Raw genomic sequence first — 19072 nt, 5'->3', positions numbered from 1 at the left:
TTGCTACATGCTGCCTCTCAACCACTAAAAAGCCAAGAAAATGGTTTGTAGGCACTACAGGTTGCATGTTGTGTAAGACTACAGCAAACAACTTCAAGTAAAGTTTTCTTTCTGATCATCTTTATGCTTGATATCATTATGTATCACGTTAGCCATATGAAGAGAAAGCCTCCAATATCACTGAAGGATGTTATAAGTTAGACAAATATTCTAGAAGCTGTGGCATTATTATTTATCAGCTAGAGAAAGGCCATTGTCTAAACTGTTAGAAGGCTTCAGAGAAAAGTAGCACTGCAACTAGGAAGGGTCCCAGCTCATCTGCTAGGCTGTATTGCAGGTGCAACTCTCTCCTGCACACACTGATATCTGAGGGAACTTGACATCTTCTGCTAATGGTAACTCTGGTTCCACCAAGGAAAAAATTAGTTTCTGAATGTAAAAGCCTTTTAAGAAATTTGAAATAACTTCTGAGCTTACAGGAAGAGCAGCAAGGACTTGTGCTGCAGCATTTGAAAAGGTTCTATTAGGAAATTGTTCTGATTACTTTAATACACACTAAAAAAAAGGGAGGGGAGAGAATAGTAATTTTCTTCTTTACCTGAGATGCTCCATTTAGGCAAGGCACTGAAATAGGGATGTTACACAACATCTCCAAGTGTTCTTCAGATGCTCTGCATGCTTCCTGCCCATCAGGAACTACCACGTGCCTTCCAAGTTGCCCGTAGTTCGCTCTGCCCCAGGTGAATACCTTGCCAGTTTCTAAACACAAAACACATTTCAAGATTACTCATTCACTAGGTTCCTGGAACACCTGAATACCAATTCAAAACTAGAACAACACTTCTTAATGCATCTTACCTAAAGCTTCAAAAACCTAGTGAAAACTAACTTAATTCTGGGAGCAGAAGAAAAAAAAACATTAAAACCAGCTAGAGACATATTATGATGTGCTTCTATGCAGTTACTCAAACTTCATTAACTTGTTATTTTCTAGCAGAATAACATCTGTAGGGTGGCCTGGGCTATAAATGAAACCAAGTCAGTAAAGCTGCATAGCCTGGACATTCTCCATATAATTTATACACTTTGGTTATACAAAGGATGTATTTTTAGCTTAACAGAAGCACACACAAAACAGCTTATTCTGAAACATAAAAGACTCTTCTCTATTCCCAGTCTTTGTCATAGAGACATCCATCGCATGTCCTGTATTTAACGTACAGTTTATGTTTTCCTGATAGAAGTTGCCTTCTGTCAAAACTTCTGTTAGCAGAGCAACAGCCCTCAGGACAGCAACTGGTTAGTCAGGAACACCATTACAGTTGTCACTAAGCATTGGAAATGCACTGGTTTGTTTTCACAGGAATCGCACATTGGCCAAGGAAAGATAACTTTAAATGAAATCAGCAGTATATGGATTACCCTTCTCTTCCCATATTATACCAGGTTCACTGCTTCAGGACTGACACCCAAAAGTCTATTCCCCACTATGGATAGCACCCATAAAAAGCAATGCTTTTTACCTTCAAGTTCCCAGTATTTAAAAAAAAAAAACAATCACACTGACAGCTTTATTTTCTTAATGAAGTAACTAGGTCTCTGCAAGTAAGTCATGAAAAGCTGTCCCTTTTGGGCTTCCAATTTAAAAAAACATATACACACAGCATATACAGTATGTTCTCAACTCAGTTTTAACTAGAAGCAGCAACCCACATTTTAGCTCAGAAGGAAGCCTGCAGTGACCCTGAGTTACATACGCACTTCAGCCAAGCCTCAAACTCCTCTCCAGAATTGAACTCAAGTCATCAAGTCATAAGCCAAATTATGTGGATTTGAGGAAAATACAGAATTACAGAATCATTAAGGTTGGACAAGACCTTTAAGATCGTTAAGTCCAACCATCAACCCAACACGACCATGCCCATTAAACCATCTCCCGAAGTGCCACGTCTACACGTTTTTTGAATCCCTCCAGTGACGGTGACTCCACCACTTCCCTGGGCAGCCTGTTCCAATGTTTAGCCACCCTTTCAGTAAAGAAATTTTTCCTAATATCTAGTCTAAACCTCCCCTGGCACAACTTGAGGCTGTTTCCTCTCGTTCTATCACTGGTTACTTGGGAGAAGAGACTGACACCCACGTCACCACAACCCCCTTTCAGGTAGTTGTAGAGAGCCTCCTCTTCTCCAGACTAAACAACCCAAGTTCCCTCAGCCGCTTCTCACACGACTTATGCTCTAGACCCTTCACCAGCTTCACTGCCCTTCTTTGGACATAATCCAGCACCTCAGCATCCTTCTTGTAGTGGGGGGCCCAAAACTGAACACAGTATTCGAGGTTTGGCCTCACCAGGGTCAAGTACAGGGACACGATCACTTCCCTACTCCTGCTGGCCACACTATTTCTGATACAGGCCAGGATGCTGTTGGCCACCTGGGCACACTGCTGGCTCATGTTCAGCTGGCTGTCAACCAGCACCCCCACCTCCAGGTCCTTTTCCGCCGGGCAGCTCTCCAGCCACTCCTCCCCAAGCCTGTAGCGTTGCATGGGGTTGTTGTGACCCAAGTGCAGGACCCGGCACTTGGCCTTATTAAAGCTCATGCAATTGACCTCAGCCCATCGATCCAGCCTGTCCAGATCCCTCTGCAGAGCCTTCTACCCTCAAGCAGATACAACCAAGTCAAGCAAGTCAGCTTAAACACACACACTTCTCCCCTTGTCAGTCAGTACAGGCATATCCCACAGAGGGGTTGGAAGCAGCAGGTACCAGTTACACTGCCCAAAGATGACAACTGAGGGTGATTAACACATGCCATAACACAAACCTTCAGAAACCTGAACACCTCCTTTTTCCTTTGTATACTGTTAAACTGTCTTGAAGGGGACACAGGTGGGCAGTGCTGGTTTGCGCAGTTTAAGCTGATAACATATCTCGTAAATAAAGTAGAAACCTCTAGCTTCATATATTTAAATAGATGCGAAGTGTATGCCTTTTCCTTGGAATTCTGCTAGCAGTGGTATCTTTTATTCTGATCTTTGCAACTGTTTTTCAGATGCATTCTCTCAGTTCACTGATAATGCTTCCCCTGAAATAATTAAGTGATAAAATTAGTTGTCCTTTAGTTGTCTCAAGGGCACAAAGATTTTCTTCCTTTGGAGCTTCTTAGCAGTTCAGGGAAAAGTTGAAACCAGCCACAGACTACACGTGAGGTCTTTCAATATAGTAGTTTCATTTCCTTCAGTTAAAGCATTGAAACAAGTTTCATTAAGAGAACTACCAGTATACCATATAGAGATTAGGAAAACAGTTTGCATTTAAAAAACATGCTTGTTCTGGAGGATAGTATATTTACTTTGCAGTTTGTATAGATCTCTGCTGAAAACATCTGCAACTGCAAAAATGTTGCAAGAGGTCTCCTACATCAGTATGTTACATAGAAAATTTAAATGTAGACTAAGCTTCAGGCTTTTATATCAGAGCAGGTTGCAGAACCTATCCAGAACCCTATTAGTAGACTAGAAAAGGACAGGCAGGATGCTCTATTTTGTATCAACTACAGGAACTGAAGCTGAGTTTTATGAAATTTAAAGCCAGAAAGAATTTCTGTAACGTCTAGTTAGATAATATACCAAAAGCATCAAGTGCCACAGGCAAAAGCATCAGCAGCCCACAAGGCCTTTGGAAAGGCAAGCAGTGTATTTGATAATACACACTCAGATCCTCATACACAGTCTATAGCACTATCCTGTACACAGGGGCAGCAGAGGTTCCTCTCAAGTCTGACTTTTCTGGGGAAAAAAAATTATTTCCACAAGCAAATCTGGTGCTCTATCTGGACTCAGACATGAACAAGAAACACCAGACTCTCATATAACAGAAATGATCCATTGCATCATCACATCAGGATACTGTTCCACCTTGTCTCAAGTCTTGTCTGCTGCTGGTGTCTGGATTCAGATGAAGGCAATCTAAAATCCCAACTCACACCTGACCACTTACAGAGAAAATAATTTTCCCGTCCTGACAGTGACCAGCAGAACCCAGGGAGCAGCTGGTATGATCACCATCTTGAGGACGAGCTGCTAGTGCAAGGTCTGTGCAAAGCAAGCAATTCCACTCCCCTCCGCCAAGGGGCAGTGAAAAGTGGAGAAAAGTGCAGTGGGCCACAGCTGCCCCGGCTGTAAGGTCAGAGACGAACACCACAACCACCTACTCCGAAGTCAAACTAAACTGCATACGTGATTTCCCCTTATGGATTAAGGGCTAGTGAGTCCATCATCTACCCCAAGCTGCTGTCTCCATGTTTAACTGTTTTTACTTTTCAGAAACCATCTCTCTTTTCAACAGGATTAATTTGTCTCACTACAGTTGCCATCAGCTGTTTATTATGTCTTTTTCAATGACTGGAAAAAGCCCCTCACTCCACTAGTGAGTATCTTTTCCATATGCCAGGGTCTATAAAATTTGGTCTTTTTTTGTACTACACTGTGGGTATCGGTCTCCTTCAGGTTCACTCTGCGATTCTGTTATTGGATCAGTTTTTAAGGTACATTGAAATTTCAACAGTAACAACAAGTTGAAATTAAAGTAATAGAACTGGAAACAGTATGATCCCAGTGGTTTTATTCAGCGCTACAAAGGCTTTGAAGTATGCTCATACCTATTACTGCAAATTATTTCAGTAAATTCAGTGGAACTGAAGAATGCAAGCATATTTGAGGGATTAAACCCAGACAGCAATAATGCTTTGGTACAACAAAACACATTCCATCCACAGATTCTATTTTCTTTCACTGGACAAGCAAGCACAGAATTACTTACACATGCAAAACCAAACAGAGCCTTTAGGTGAAGGTAAGCTGTTTCTGTTTACAAACAGAAATAAGTAACTTTTTCCTATTTTGCTGCTATAAGGGAAACAAGTTCCAGGTGGTTATTGGTAGGCAAACATGGAGAAGATCCATTAAGAAAATTAAAGTCAGATAAATTAATTTTTGCTTTTAGGAAGAACTTCTTGAATGCCCAAAGATTACGTAAGCAAGCAGTTCCTTCTCAGTGCTCATCAACTCAGTTATCCCTTCTAATCGGCAGAAATTCATTCCTCAGACTTGCCCCTGTTTGGTGAGCATTCCCCCTCCCATGCTCAGTCTCCTGCTAATGGTCAATCATTCCTATTCTTCAGCTGAACACATCTGCCTAGGGATCCTTTAAAAAAAACAAACCAAAACAAAACAAACTCCACTGTCTTTTCTGAGAGAGAACATAACAGAAGCTGTTTTAGAAGTGTTTTCTCTATGAAATACTGATTTACTGATTATAGTTTCAGCAAACAAAAAAACCACCAACAACAAAAATCAGTCTCAAGTGGAAATGTCAGGCTGAGGCAAACACCAATGCATGGAAAATTCCAGCCAGAAAGGTTAAAGTTTCATCAAAATCCTAAGCAAAAGAAAGCACTCAGTTATGACAGAAAGCGCTAAGCAATTGTAATGAGAAGTACTGCTACTGTGCTGCTTATAATATCGATGGTATTTTAAAATGTTCTAAGAATATTTGAGAAAAAGACATTAGTCATACAGAGTAAGGAGGATGCAGGATGAATTACTTAATGAAGGGGGATATAACAAGGAGTATCGGTCCAATATTAGAATAGAACAGATTTTCATTAGAAATCAAGAAAACATACACAGGGATGAGTCAACTGGACAGAGTACATCAACCATGGAAGTGGCTGAAGCATCTGAAAATGTGGTATTTCATACCAGACTTTATATAGTAAGGTGGCACAAAAGGCAGGACTTATTTCTACAACTTGTGTGGAAGAAGCATAGAACGTTGCAAAGCTTTTCCAGTTTTTTTAAGATAATAACAATGCTTCCTAAGACCTTGATCTTGCCATGTTTTGAGAATGGAGGCTCCAACTCCAAAAGGCACTTCAATTCCTCAACTGTGAACATCCACATTGTCCCAGATAACTTCATTGGAACTGCTCCTTTTTTCAGCAGGCAAACGCTACATCCAGTAAAGGCCAGATAGTTCAACAACATTTGGAATTAAGGAGTAATAGATATAATTCATGCATCCTGTGTCATTCCAGTGTACAATCCTAATGAAACATACAATACAGGAGTTCAGAGAGCTAGAAGGATAGCCCCTTAAGCAAATAGTACAACAGTATGCCACATCATCTGAGACTCTACATAGTCATACAGATCTAGTTTCCTCCTCTTTTTAAACTGTAAACACTGCAGTCTGCATCGGTATACATACAGCAGCAAATCATCTGAAACACATGGTCACATCCCTCACAGAATACGGATGAAGTGCATATTCAAGCGCTTGCAGCACTGCACTAGGCACTCCACTATCAGAAAGGCTCCTCTGCATTTTCTTCACATCATCCTTTTGCCCTTATGCTATCACAAAGCATAGACAGTTGGAGAATGGCCTCAAAATTACAAGTTCACAACCTTCAGAGTATTGCAAATCCGGCAACATTGCATAAAGCACTTCTAGTTGCTTCCTGCCTGACACTGTAGCTCTTACTGTACTGCTTGATGGTGCTGCTGAGGCTGTAAAGCATGTCATTGTTCCCTTTTAGCACTTTCTTAATCAATCTGCTCAGCCACATAAGTATTTGGAGACAATTAGCAATAAAAAAACCCCAGCATTTTAACAACAGGTTGTTTTCTCAGTAAAACACAACAGGTAAATAGGAACATTAAAATTTACTTATTTTCACTAGATTCAGATTCATCTTTATATCAATTTTCCTCTTTTAAGATAATATCATGACTGCACTAGTGTTATCTCCTTGAAGTCTCTATTTGGTATCCAGGCAAGCTTTGAACCATCCTTTCATAAATACTAGATAAAGGAGTTCATCTAGGCTATCTCAATTCATGGTTGCATTAACAATTACTTTTCAAATAACTCTGGATATTCACACTGAATGCTTAATCTCACTCAGTCTTGAAATAGGAAGTTATATATAAAATTCCTAATGCTTCCTTTCACAGAAAAGTCACAGGAGCAGGTATTAAAATTTGACACAGAGGTTGCTGCTGCCTCCTCCCTGCCCCACAATGGGCAAACCAGCACCTCTCCCACAATGACAAAAGTCTGCTGTCCTTGAGCACAATCACTAATGTCCTTCAACCATTCTGAGAAATTTCCTTTTCTACCTAGGAACAGCCTCTATGCTGTTTAGAGAAAACAGAAAAACATTCATCCATCCATCCCTAATTCCTTCTTGGCTGAAGACAGCTTTAATTCAGCAGCTGGAAACTGGGCATCACTGGCACACCTACAGTCTAACACCAGTATCTGTGCACGGTTTCAGTACAAAGCAGGATTATCTGACAAAAGGTTGCTCTGACAAAGGCTTAAATGGCTCCTTCATCCTCCTACATGGGAGTTCAGTGTACCAGAGCTGCCCACATCTCTTAACACATCTTCTTTCTATGAACTTCTACATCTTTATATAAGAGGGCATGCTCCTCAATTTTTTTCCATACACATTTATAATAGCTATTAAAAATGTATCACTAAAACACAAATCTACGTATAGTATTGAGGTCATGCCTCTTCAGGAAAATTCAGTCAAAACAAAAAAAAGCATTTCAGGGATGTCAGCTATGGCAGTATTAAGTCAATTTAATATTCCGTGTGATAGACTAGAGAGAACTTGCGGTTTCACATCACATGCTGTTTACCATGCACTTTACCAAGAGATCCATCTTTATCAGGACTGTTGACACCATTAAACACCTAAATAGCTTTGACTTTCATTCACTAAAAAACAGGTACACTTTTTCTTTTTTGCTTCCAAAGTTACTCCAAGTTATGTATCAAGATGGGCAATGTTCAGCTAATGGGATTATTCACATACTTAATAGCATGCTTCACCGCTTTGAAAGATTCGACAAAAGTAACTTTTGAGTATGGCAAATTCCAAGACTCTCAAGATACCTTGGAAGTCCTGCCCCTGGGTTTGGGTTTTAGATGGGATAAAGGCTTCTTTGCTTTTAGGGGAGAGACTGGAAACATGAAGTACCATATGAAACTCTGAATAAACTGAAAGAAAAATTAAAATGTAAGAAGTTAAATGCTTGTAAAGTTGTATTCATAGTGCTGATATCAAACGGATTATGATCTTGGCTCAAAAAAGAAAATGTGGAGGGGAGGTCATGAGGTCCATGCGATCATGAAACAAAGCTGGGGAAGCGGGGAGGGTGCAGGGGGAGATGTTAAAGAACATATCACACTTTGCATTCATCCTGGAAGATGAGAAAATTCCCTTCTCATTTCTCTCCACTCATGATTAGAGAGTCATGACTGCCTCACCAGCTGTGCCTCTGGCTCATTTTAAATTCAAACTACGATACATATCTCACTTTTAGACTTTTAATAGCAATGCCTTAAAATGCAGATTGCTGGCTAAATTTAGTTATATGATTAAAAACAAATCTAACTCATCTCTACCCAGCAAACAAAACTGCTGCATTCAAGGTTCAATAGAGGACTTAACTCTTCATCTAAAACCAAAGTCCTAACAAAAAGAAGAAAAAAAAGAAAATCAAGGCACAATTTAGTGATGCCTCTACAAAAGCAGGCTGCATAAAACATTAACCAGCTATGGAGAACTATCTGCAAATGCATCATAGTATACCAGAGGGTTTTTGTTCTGTACTTCTGCAAATAAATTCTGCACTGTGCTACTAAAGCAGTATGAGTCATACACTTTTACTGACATTCTATATTTATATCTCCATGCCCTTCTGCACTGTTATATGCTTCCTTCCATAGGCCTCCCTAACCTGGAATTTCCTTTCTTCTGCAGTTCAGCATCTCTTCCTCTAACGTTCCCCAGCAAACGGAACAGATATTTCTTTCTAAGCACTTATCCAATTCTTTCTGGACACCATTTTGAAAAAGCAACACCCTTGAACTATTAAACACAGGGCATATGCTTTTATTTGTTCACAATTATTTTTTTGTGTTTTATTTCCTCCTCTTTGCCTGTAAGCAGACTACTCATGTATTTATCCCCTTTGAGGCGAGATCCAGATCTTGTTTCATTAGACCTATGACAGTACAGTGCTACAGAAAATCTTATTCAGAGATTAAAAATTACAATATATCCATGTTTTCTAGATCATTTTATGAAAAGCATTACCTATAGCTCCAATCTGGCAAACATTTGTGAGCCTGCCTAATTTGGAGAATTGAAGTGATCCTGCTACTCTCAATATCCCATTGCCATCTGAGCCAATCCAAGAAGGAACAGGCATCTGTCTACAAGAGATAAACAAAGTGAAGGTAATTAAGTTCCCAGTGCTAATATCTACCTTGTCAAAAAGACTCAAGGGCAGGCTGTGGAAAGACAGACACAGAAATATCACAAGAAATGCTCTGGAACAGCAGTCTGAAGGAGAAATGGGCTTTTTTGCTGTTGTCCATAAGATGCATTCCCAAGAACAAATGTTCAGAGACCATTTGCACAGAGATTTCACTAGATAACAAGCCTCAGATATGCATGATTCTGAAAAGTAGAGTAACAGTAACTACAAAGAAATAGGAAGCATTATAAAAATAGACCATTAGACGACCAATCCTGGGACTTGCTAAGTGGCTTTAACTTTCTCAGCAGCTCCAGAAGCAGATGAATTCTACATCCACTGGAGTTGAACTCTAACCATGTACAGAAACAGAACAGTATCACAAAACCAACAACGGCACCTCCAGAGCCCTCCCAGGAGATCACCCAGCTTGTTCAGATTCAGAACCATTAGAAAAGCAACTACAATTGACTAAGAGTGGGCTGTTCACCTCAAATAACAATCATCTGTAACTGCAGCGTTCTCACTGAAAGCAGGAACATAACAATCTAAAAGTGGATAAGAAGGAAAATTCATGCCCTTTGAAGTCAAGAGATGAATAATGAGCAATGAGTGATGTATTCCCTCTGGAATATTATCCCCATTTTTCCCTACCCCCAAGAGAGACTGAGTTAAAGAATATGAAGATAAAAAAAAGAAATAAAAGAATCACAAAATTTCACCTCGAACTATGTACGGGCAAGACGTTTAGCATCAAGGAGACTGCATGGAGAGAGGGGACAAAGGTGTAAGGAGCTGCCTAATGGTGGAAGTATCTAAATGTCATTTATGCCCTGAAAAAATTCCATCGTGTATAAAAGCGCCCTATCCAGCTAGCAGTTCCCTTTGACTCCTTTGACTCAAGTATGTACATGAACAGGGTTGTAATGTAAGTATTGATGTGCTATGCTGCCTGTTAATAAGACAGGTTTAGGTGTGAAAGCAAGATGGGAGAAATAAGAACTTTCCTCCTTAGGAGTAAGGAGGGAACAACAATGAAGATAAGAACAAAAAGCTCCTGGCTCTTCATGGCCTTCATTTCTCTGACATTAAAAAGGATGTTCATCAAAAGAAGCAATACCCCTCCCATTCATATTTCACGGAATACAATGAGATACGACAGCTTGTAAAGATACCATGAGTTTTCTCCTGTTCTAAAGCAGATGGCCAGGTGGGGAAGAGACATTGCTTTGTTCTGAAGTGAAAAGCTTAAAAATCAGGATCAGAAAACAATTTTACATGTCAAGTTTTTGTCTACAGAAGGATCAGTTCACTGCAGGGACTTGAATCCCAAGGGCATGAAGCGACCTAATTTTGATGAATGCTGCTCCAACATAGCTCTGGTGGATTAGAGAAACTTTAAATAACTACCCTAGATTTTTAAATCAAACACATCAGCAATTTGTTACATTTCAACTATCAGCTTCTGCCTGTGTGCATGCCCACGGTGTTTTGGGTCTGTTTGGTTGGGTTTTTTTAACCTCTAGCAAAAGGAGCAAGCAAGAGGAGACAAGCACAAAAGGATTTAACACCCTCCTTTGTACTGTGTGACTTGTCAGGATGATTCTTCAAACCAGACGAACTTCTAGAAATCCACACTGCCACCCTCATACTGTCCCCATAGCCTGACCTTCTCTTCTGGCAGTTTTATTGTCCATTTTCTTTTAAATGAACTGCTTCAGCTCTAGTCAGCTGTGTCACTAGCAGGCACAAGCCTGAAAGAAAACATTTGTGTAGGCAAATTCCTACAAAACAACCATTGGCTATTACAAGGTCCAAAAATCAATATAAGCAATGTCAAACTGATTTTCAGTTTGCTTACTATTTCAGGGTGGAAAAGACAAGTAGGAAGACATACTCCTAAAGGGCTTTGTTGTATCTATATTTAGGCAGCTTTGTAAAGGTAAGTTTTTAGAAATTCTAGAAAAATAAGATTTCCTATATTCATAATAAAAAGATCTTAGTAAAACTGACATAAAGCACTGTCCCTGAATAGATCTTTGTCTTCACAATGTTTTGTACAATTTTTCTTTTCATTAAATGACACTAAGTACAAGCAATAATGAGTTACCTAAGGTAACCCCATCTCTCCCAGTGTTTCTATTCTGCATGAATCAGATGCTCATACCTTCTTCCTGTCCAGGTCTTTGTCCCAAAAAAGGGAACTTGTAACTATTGTGATTGTTTTATTCTCATTGCATACTGCATGCCTCGTAACACTGGACAGAGAAGAAAGCAGACCTGAACAAAACAAGCTCTTAAATTCAGAAGAACATCCCCAAAACCTAATGGGCATCCTAAAGGACATAGCTAAATGCAATTCCCCTTCACCTGCAGATCTGTCTCAGCTGTTTGGGATCCACACAGAATATATGTACCTACACTGAGAGACAGTCTTTGCACTGAAGTTCAAATAGGAACTATACAAAGAGGGAGTTGCCTCTCAGTTTCAACTACCATGCCACAAACTGGCCTTGAAATAGCTCCTTCTCCTCCTGTACAAGAGGACTTAAAAAACAACACAAGTGTGGAAAAAAAGCTTGCAAACTCCACTTCAAAATTTTCCTTGGGGTAGGAATGATTTGTTTGTTCTTCAGCACCATTGAGACTGAGCCTCACTTACCAACAAGAGCTTGCTGCACAGCCGCTGGCAGCCAGCTCTGGGCCATGCCTCTCTGAGCAGGTATGTCCAGTCCCTACTGACAGCTGCTGCTCTTCACTGGACTTCCTCAAGTTTGCTGGTTTGGCCCTTTTTAGCTTTTGATTGCAAGTTTCTCAAGGTAGCAGGTTAATCTTGCTGTGTGGTGTCAGAGCCCTCACAGTCTGTACTTCCATGCATAGAATTATTAAAAAATGTGTATCCAAAATACACTGCCAAAATGAAAATTCATCTGGAGATCAGCACCAACATAATTCAAAGGTTAAACAAAAACAACATACATTTCCACTATATAATAGGAATTAATCATAAAGTTTTAATTTTGACAATATTTATAAGCAAAGAAATATTTTTTATGGTCTGTTTTAAAAAATCATTAATCTTTTATTTAAGAAAATCAAGCCACAGAGCAGCACAGAAAGAAATAGAAGGAAAATTGATTTTGCTTAAGGAGCACAACAAATGTTAAAGGATATCAGTTGCTAACCACACTTGTATATGTACTAGACTCAAGTGCTAAAACATAGACATCAGTCATGGTATTTTCAGAGCACTCAAAGATCCAGCTAAGTCAGCTGAATGCTTACAAATACACAAAAATTAAAACCCTACATACTAGAAAATACCCTATTGCACATACTTTGTTAAGACAGAGATACAACTTCATGTTATAATATCACAGAGTTATTCCTAGCGCTCAAACATGAGCGATGTAACAAGTACATATGGCCAAGTGAAATTTTTCATCACAGACTTGCGTTAGATCTTTTTATAGCTCCTCACAACTGGAATAATTTAAAGAATAAAACCACCAGTCCAGCTACCAAATAAAATAAATGGATACATTCTCCTGCCAGACCTCATTATACTTCCCAAGTATCAAAGAAGGGGAAAAAGCCCATCTACAAATCTAGTACTCAAAATTCACAAACGCTGATATATGTCTCTTGTATCCTATGGTATCTTAGCTCAAATTCACTATTTGAGAAGTACGTGAAGGTAGCCATGAAAAGAACAAGTCAGACAGGCTTTGGGGGGAGGGCTGGAGGGGGGAAGGAGGAGCGTCCTGTTTGGTTTTTTTGCTTCTTAAGAAAAAAAGAAGTCCCGAAAGGTACTGTTTTTCAGAAGTACTCAACTGCCACTAAGCTTTTACAAAGCACATTATCTATGTTCAGATACTAAGATTCATTAGTGAGCATTAAGCCTGAATAATTAATTACTAAACAGGAAATATCATGTCATTTAAAGGTTACGAAAACAAGTATTTAACGATCTTAAAATGCTCCTAAAGTTAAATGAGATCTCTAGATCAATGCAAGTACATGCACAGATCGTGTACACATAGGCAGCTTCTTTCAAAAGTTGAGCTTAGTAACACTTAGCTTTAAATGAAGTCATTTGAAAATGCAATAGCCATTTCTCTTGTACGCATGTCCAAGGACCAACAAAACTAAGGAGTCAGAGTAAATACACATTGTGTTTGGCAATCAATTGCCATACAGTTTAGTGCAACTGTTATGTAATGATTGGTTTCTGCTTCTACCTTGTTATTCTATGCAAAATGAGCATAAAGCACTTCTACCTTACTGAGTATTCAAACTGTTTGTCTGAGACCATGTTACATGCAATTTGCATGACTGCAAAATTTATGAAGTGCAAATTCTCACCATTTGTCTGTTTCACATCAATTCTTCACACTACTAAGGGCTTTGAGTTGCTAAAATTTCAATCCCATCATCATTCTACTATCTGCAACTATGTCATGTGATGTGATAATACTCAACACTCAAAATAAAATCGTCATTTTTTTTCCCCTCAGATCTCCCAGCTGGAAAGGGGTCTAGGGAGGAACCCCCTAACCCAGTCTTCCAGTCCATGCTTTTTACTGAATAACAAAGTCTGATAAAGAAGCATCACTGTGGATATGGCTGCTGGGACCCACACCATACGGGAGTCTAGAAGTTGAATTAAAAGCTGTGAGGCAGAAAGGAGGTGACTCAAGTTATATAGTCTCTGGCCCAGTGTATCAGAACTGCAAGGCCACTGCTGTGTGGTTGCGAATTACTTATTCCACATTTGGATCTTTCTCTAGTAGTTCCTACGAATATGGAACTTGGAGGCAGCTTATGACAGAAGTTAACAGGGCAGTGAATTTTCTCTTGCCTTTACCTTTGCTTTTCAGCTTCAAATAGGTGAATTGACAGAGACATTAGTACAATGCGAATGAAGTGATTTCAGTATGATTCAGGAGAAATGGTTTAAAACAAAAACCAGAAATAGTTTAACAAAAGAGCAAGTGGCTCAGATAGTGCCAACTCTTCCAGCTACAAGTACACAGAAGAACCAGAAAGACAAGGACACTTATGGTCAAATTCTTCTTCTTCAAAGGAAATTTGTATCAGTTTTGTACCCTGGATACACAATCATTGTGAAAGGGAAGGTGTTTCTGAAAGAATTATAATCATTGCAATTGCAACAGTTTAATTTCCTTTAAGGGAAAAAGAATAAGAGAAGGTTAAAACGCCAAGAAATAGCTCATAGCCAACAAGCTGCCCTTGTCAGCCCCCCAAAACTACAACTCTTCTTGCAAATTTGCTCTAGTGGTATAGGATATTGAAAACAGAACAAACACCACATTTACAGGTTTCCTGTATAGAAGCACAATAAAAAGGTATTATTTCATAACACAAAAGGAAGCTACCACTGCTGAGAGGTGAAAGCCTTTCAGCAGAAACAGAACCCTGCTATGGCCCATGCATCATAACCAGGAAGAGATTTTTTGTTTTCCAAAAGGAATGGTAGGGAATACAGACAACCAAATCCACCGTCACACAATTACCTTTTTGTGATCAGCTAAGACTGTCTTCAAAAGGCTAGCGATCAGGGGTTCCCCTTTTAGATGTTGCATGCATTCATAAATTCAACTTAATCTACAGTTCTCAGTCTGTTCTTCTTGGTATCCTTCACTGCTTAGTACCATCCATGTGTTGTCAGTGAGGTCCCATTAGAACTTTCTTCCCTATAATCTTCCACATACTTGCTAATGTATCTGACCTTGTTTATTACATTTGCTAAATATATGGCTAGCCATAAACTGCAGCAATTCAACCACAGAAACCAAAGAAAACAAACCAAAAGGAAAAAAATAATAGAAAGGGAGAGTAATGAATCCCTTACCTCACACACTAATGACCTGAACAAAATCTATACCACATCCACATTTTAAAGGTTCACTTTTCTGAAAGCTTTTTAAAGATCAAAGTCCCTTCAAGTTAGGACAGACAGTCACATTACTTAGGTTCACAACAATTACTACTTCCAACAGCAAAGGAGAGGATATGGCACAAAAAAACAGGAGAGAAATTCAAAATAATATAGTGCTTCTTCCCACATATGTGGTCTATGTTAGAAAAGCCCCAGAGTGTAATGTTGAACGATGACCAAGTCATCCTCCAAACTCTTCCACTCATGGAGTACTTACTAAAATATATCTGGACAGAACTAAGCAAGCATGAAAGCAAGCCACAGCCAGGAAAACCTGGAGAGAATAGCCTTATGCACTGTATCTTCCCCTTCTACTGTGGGCGAGGCATCCTATAGGCTGCCACACGCATAAGATGAGCAGAAAAGATGTGTAAAATTTGTCATAGCTGTTTTCCTCCTGTTTTAAAATTCTTGCTAAAAATACTCAGCATTTATCATGAGCTAAAGCTAACAAAAATCCATTTAAAACCTACTCTTCATAGATGATCTGAATCTCCATTTGCCAAAATAGACACAGTATAGCTTACAAGGGGAATTTCAAATAAATATTGAAATAAGTTTCTTTGCCCTTAATGCCAATCACCTGTATTTCTATTTTACAACAGAAAGCTTCAATCAAAATTAGTGACAGTTCAGCATCTTCCTGATACCTCTCTCTTCACATAAAAAAAAGATAAAATATGGCATGGCATGCACAACTATTTACTGAGCAACTGAAAGTTACTAAGAACAAGGAAAGGCAAAAGAGGGACGGTGACCAAAGAACGAACACAATTACTCAAAGATGTTCTCAGCAAGCTTCTGTAAAAATCTTCGCATATGAACAACTTGATACTAACCTTTCAGAATGTACCTTCAGTTCACATTGAACCTATCCTCCTCCTCAGCAACCAAACAATAGAAAGAATTTCTCCGAGACTTTTACCAAAGACATGTACAAGTAACTCCCAGAAGGGAGCAGCAGATACAGGAGTGTAGAATCACAAAGCAATACACAAGCACACACACTCTCTAACTTTCTGAGTTTAAAAATAAAGCCAAGGAATGGTGCCAGCCCATGAAGCCAAAGAAAACGCCAATCCCTTCTAGCTATTTACAGCTATCTGGAACTCAAATCCATGAAAATAAAATCCAGGATGTTTTAATGTTCAGTGAGCTAAAATTTCATTAACTTGGTAACAAAAGCTGATACTGTAAAGCAGGAAAAAACAAGAGACTGTATAAGCCAGAACCAGCCCACAGGTTTTGTTCATTCAGTTCTTGTTAAAGGAAGAACAAAATATATAAAGAAACATGTTTGTGTGATAAGACTGAACTAAACAAGAGGAGACGACACACAGAGTAGGATGTAATAGAAGGCTCCTGTTGTGCTGGTGAGCCATAGCTGCTAGAGACAATACCTGCTGTGCCTCAAGAGAGCACACACACAAGATCCGCCACTTACTGAGATCTATCTTCTGAAAGAAAATCTTCCCTGAGGTGCAGTGGCAATTTGGCAGTTAAAAGAATAATCTTCTATAGTAGCCCTGGCAAGATCCCACCCCCCATCCTCCCCAAAGACAACGTGTTGCAGGATTTGGCTGCGTACTTCTCATTTGCAGAAATCTTCCATAAATAAACTGTCTGCAAGTTTCAGTTCCTTGCTGCTTCAGGAAAGAATTCCCATCAAAACCCTGGGAATGGATAACAACATGACAAACTTCATAAATTGCTGAGGAATAGGGCATTTCAGGTCACTACTTCAGGTTTTCTGGGCTTCCTTGTTTTTCCTCTCCAGTATATTCTACTTCAGTTAATTCTTGATTTAGTGCACCAGCCTGACCATCTCCCTGATCCCATCAATAAAATAAGGTCCAAACCAAGTGGAGCACGGAAATCGACTTGAAAACACACCAAACTTCAACCTCCATAGTACATAGATAGTACTAACATTTTCTTCAGGCCTGGATACTTGCTCAACCTCAGTCTCAACTGTCAAGGCAAAGCAAAGCACAGCATATTCTACCAGGTCCCTCAATTAAAATGAAGATATTTAATCTAGACAGCCCAATAGCACAAGATGGCAGAGGAGACAAAGGATCTTACTGTACCTTGCTGAAGGCGAGGAGGTTTCCAAAGTTAATCTTTGTAAGAGTCTTCCCTTTCACTGAAGGTTCCTTGCTGATGACTGTCTGAATCTGTATACACCGGGCTTCACAAAACTCTCAAAGTTGGGGCTACAGAGAGACAGACTGGGCCATGCTTGAACAAGAAGTAGGAAAAGTGATGCTAGGAATATGAAAAAAGAGCTTCCTTACATCACTAATGCTCTTCATTCTTGGACATTTTTCCCAAGCACCTATAAAAGACTGATGCCATGGAATTTCCTCAACGGGGTGGGGGTGGGGGGTGGAGTCAAGGTTTGTTCCCATCAGCAAAGAGTAAATAAGATTGAGAACAATTGCTCCTGCAGGCAAAGCAGACTTGGTGAACAAATTGCAACAACAGAAACCAAACTCGTTAGAGCAGAATTCTGGATTACTGAAGGAAACAGTTGAGGACTGTGAGGAATCTGGACATCTGCCTTCAAATATCTCAAAAGGGCAGGATTAATCAAAAGAGCAGCTCCTTCCAGTAGGGACGTTCCCATCTCAAACAGCAAGAAAAAGGTATCACAGGGCTACCCAAATGGTAGTGCTTGAGAACAAATAAAAATGTTTGTGCACCAATTCATCAAAGTTTTTGCATTAATGGGATGAATCACGACTGGAAAGGAAGTTTCTGCTAGAAGAAAAGATTCCTTTCATATGAATTACTTAACAAAAATCAACTGTCTACATTGATGTATTCACAGAAAATAAAAACAAATTTCCAGAATACTTTATAGTTTATACACACATATTTTGCAGAGCTTAAATTCTTACTTACCTATGTGTCTCCATGGAAAAAACATAAAATAAATCCAATTCAGAATGTGAACTCAACACACATAAGATTAAGCTATGTTAAACATCTCGAGCTGACTTAAACACTGATTCCACACCTGTAAAATCTTAGATGTATCCATAAAACGTCAAGTAAATGCTCATTTTTACTTTACATATTTGCTCTCCCAGATACCTTTCAATTTTCAGAATATTCATGGAGTGCAAACTTGCCACAAATTTCACCCCAAATCCTGGAAGAGCTAGTGCATTCCTGGTTCCTCAGCAAGCTGCCAGCCAGGAACAGACTTCCTGAGTCACATACTAAAGCCTTCCCATGAATCCATACTTCAGTGGCTTGTACAAACTTTGCTTTAAAATAATTATCATGAAAGTTAAAACAGCAATGAGATGGGTGTGTGATAGAACAAGGAACCAGGTTTGAAGACAACACATAAAATAAGGCAATTTCCATATGCATTTAGAATCTTCAATCCTGTTATCGCACACTAAATTTCCCATAGATCCTATATTAATTTCTGCAAAGCTTTAATTTCTGAATTTCGATCCCCAAGCTTGTGCATTTCTTTCTCTCCCCTTTCCATGCTCTATCCTTTATAATTTGTAATCAAATGCAAAACATTTAAGATTGGCTCTGAAGTTTTAGAATTTGCCAGCTAAAACCACATGCATCTAAAGTCTTTTTTTTAATGTAACCAAATGGCCCACTATTAGTCAGATTGAGAGATGTATATGTTGTAAACCAACCATATCACTAGTGTAAATTCAGAAAGTGATGACAACTGAAAACATACACAATACATGCACGAAAACCTTATTTCATGATCTACTTACTCTCCCTCAA

At 39.2% G+C, this 19072-nt stretch overlaps 1 protein-coding gene across 1 annotated transcript in view; it reads right to left on the bottom strand.

The window, feature by feature from the left end:
• Positions 1 to 19072, bottom strand: part of SERGEF (secretion regulating guanine nucleotide exchange factor) — a 158921-nt gene that overhangs the window by 119463 nt on the left and 20386 nt on the right. Inside the window, exon 9 of the mRNA XM_010286715.1 lies at positions 599 to 759. Within this exon, the coding sequence (XP_010285017.1) occupies positions 599 to 759 (161 nt within the window). The remainder of the gene's footprint in view (positions 1 to 598; positions 760 to 19072) is intronic.

The sequence above is a fragment of the Phaethon lepturus genome, unplaced genomic scaffold (genome assembly GCF_000687285.1).
Source record: "Phaethon lepturus isolate BGI_N335 unplaced genomic scaffold, ASM68728v1 scaffold4225, whole genome shotgun sequence".
In the NCBI taxonomy this organism is placed as follows: Eukaryota; Metazoa; Chordata; class Aves; order Phaethontiformes; family Phaethontidae; genus Phaethon; species Phaethon lepturus.
Note: the sequence above shows the minus strand (reverse complement) of the source record. Positions and strands in the feature narration are given on the sequence as shown.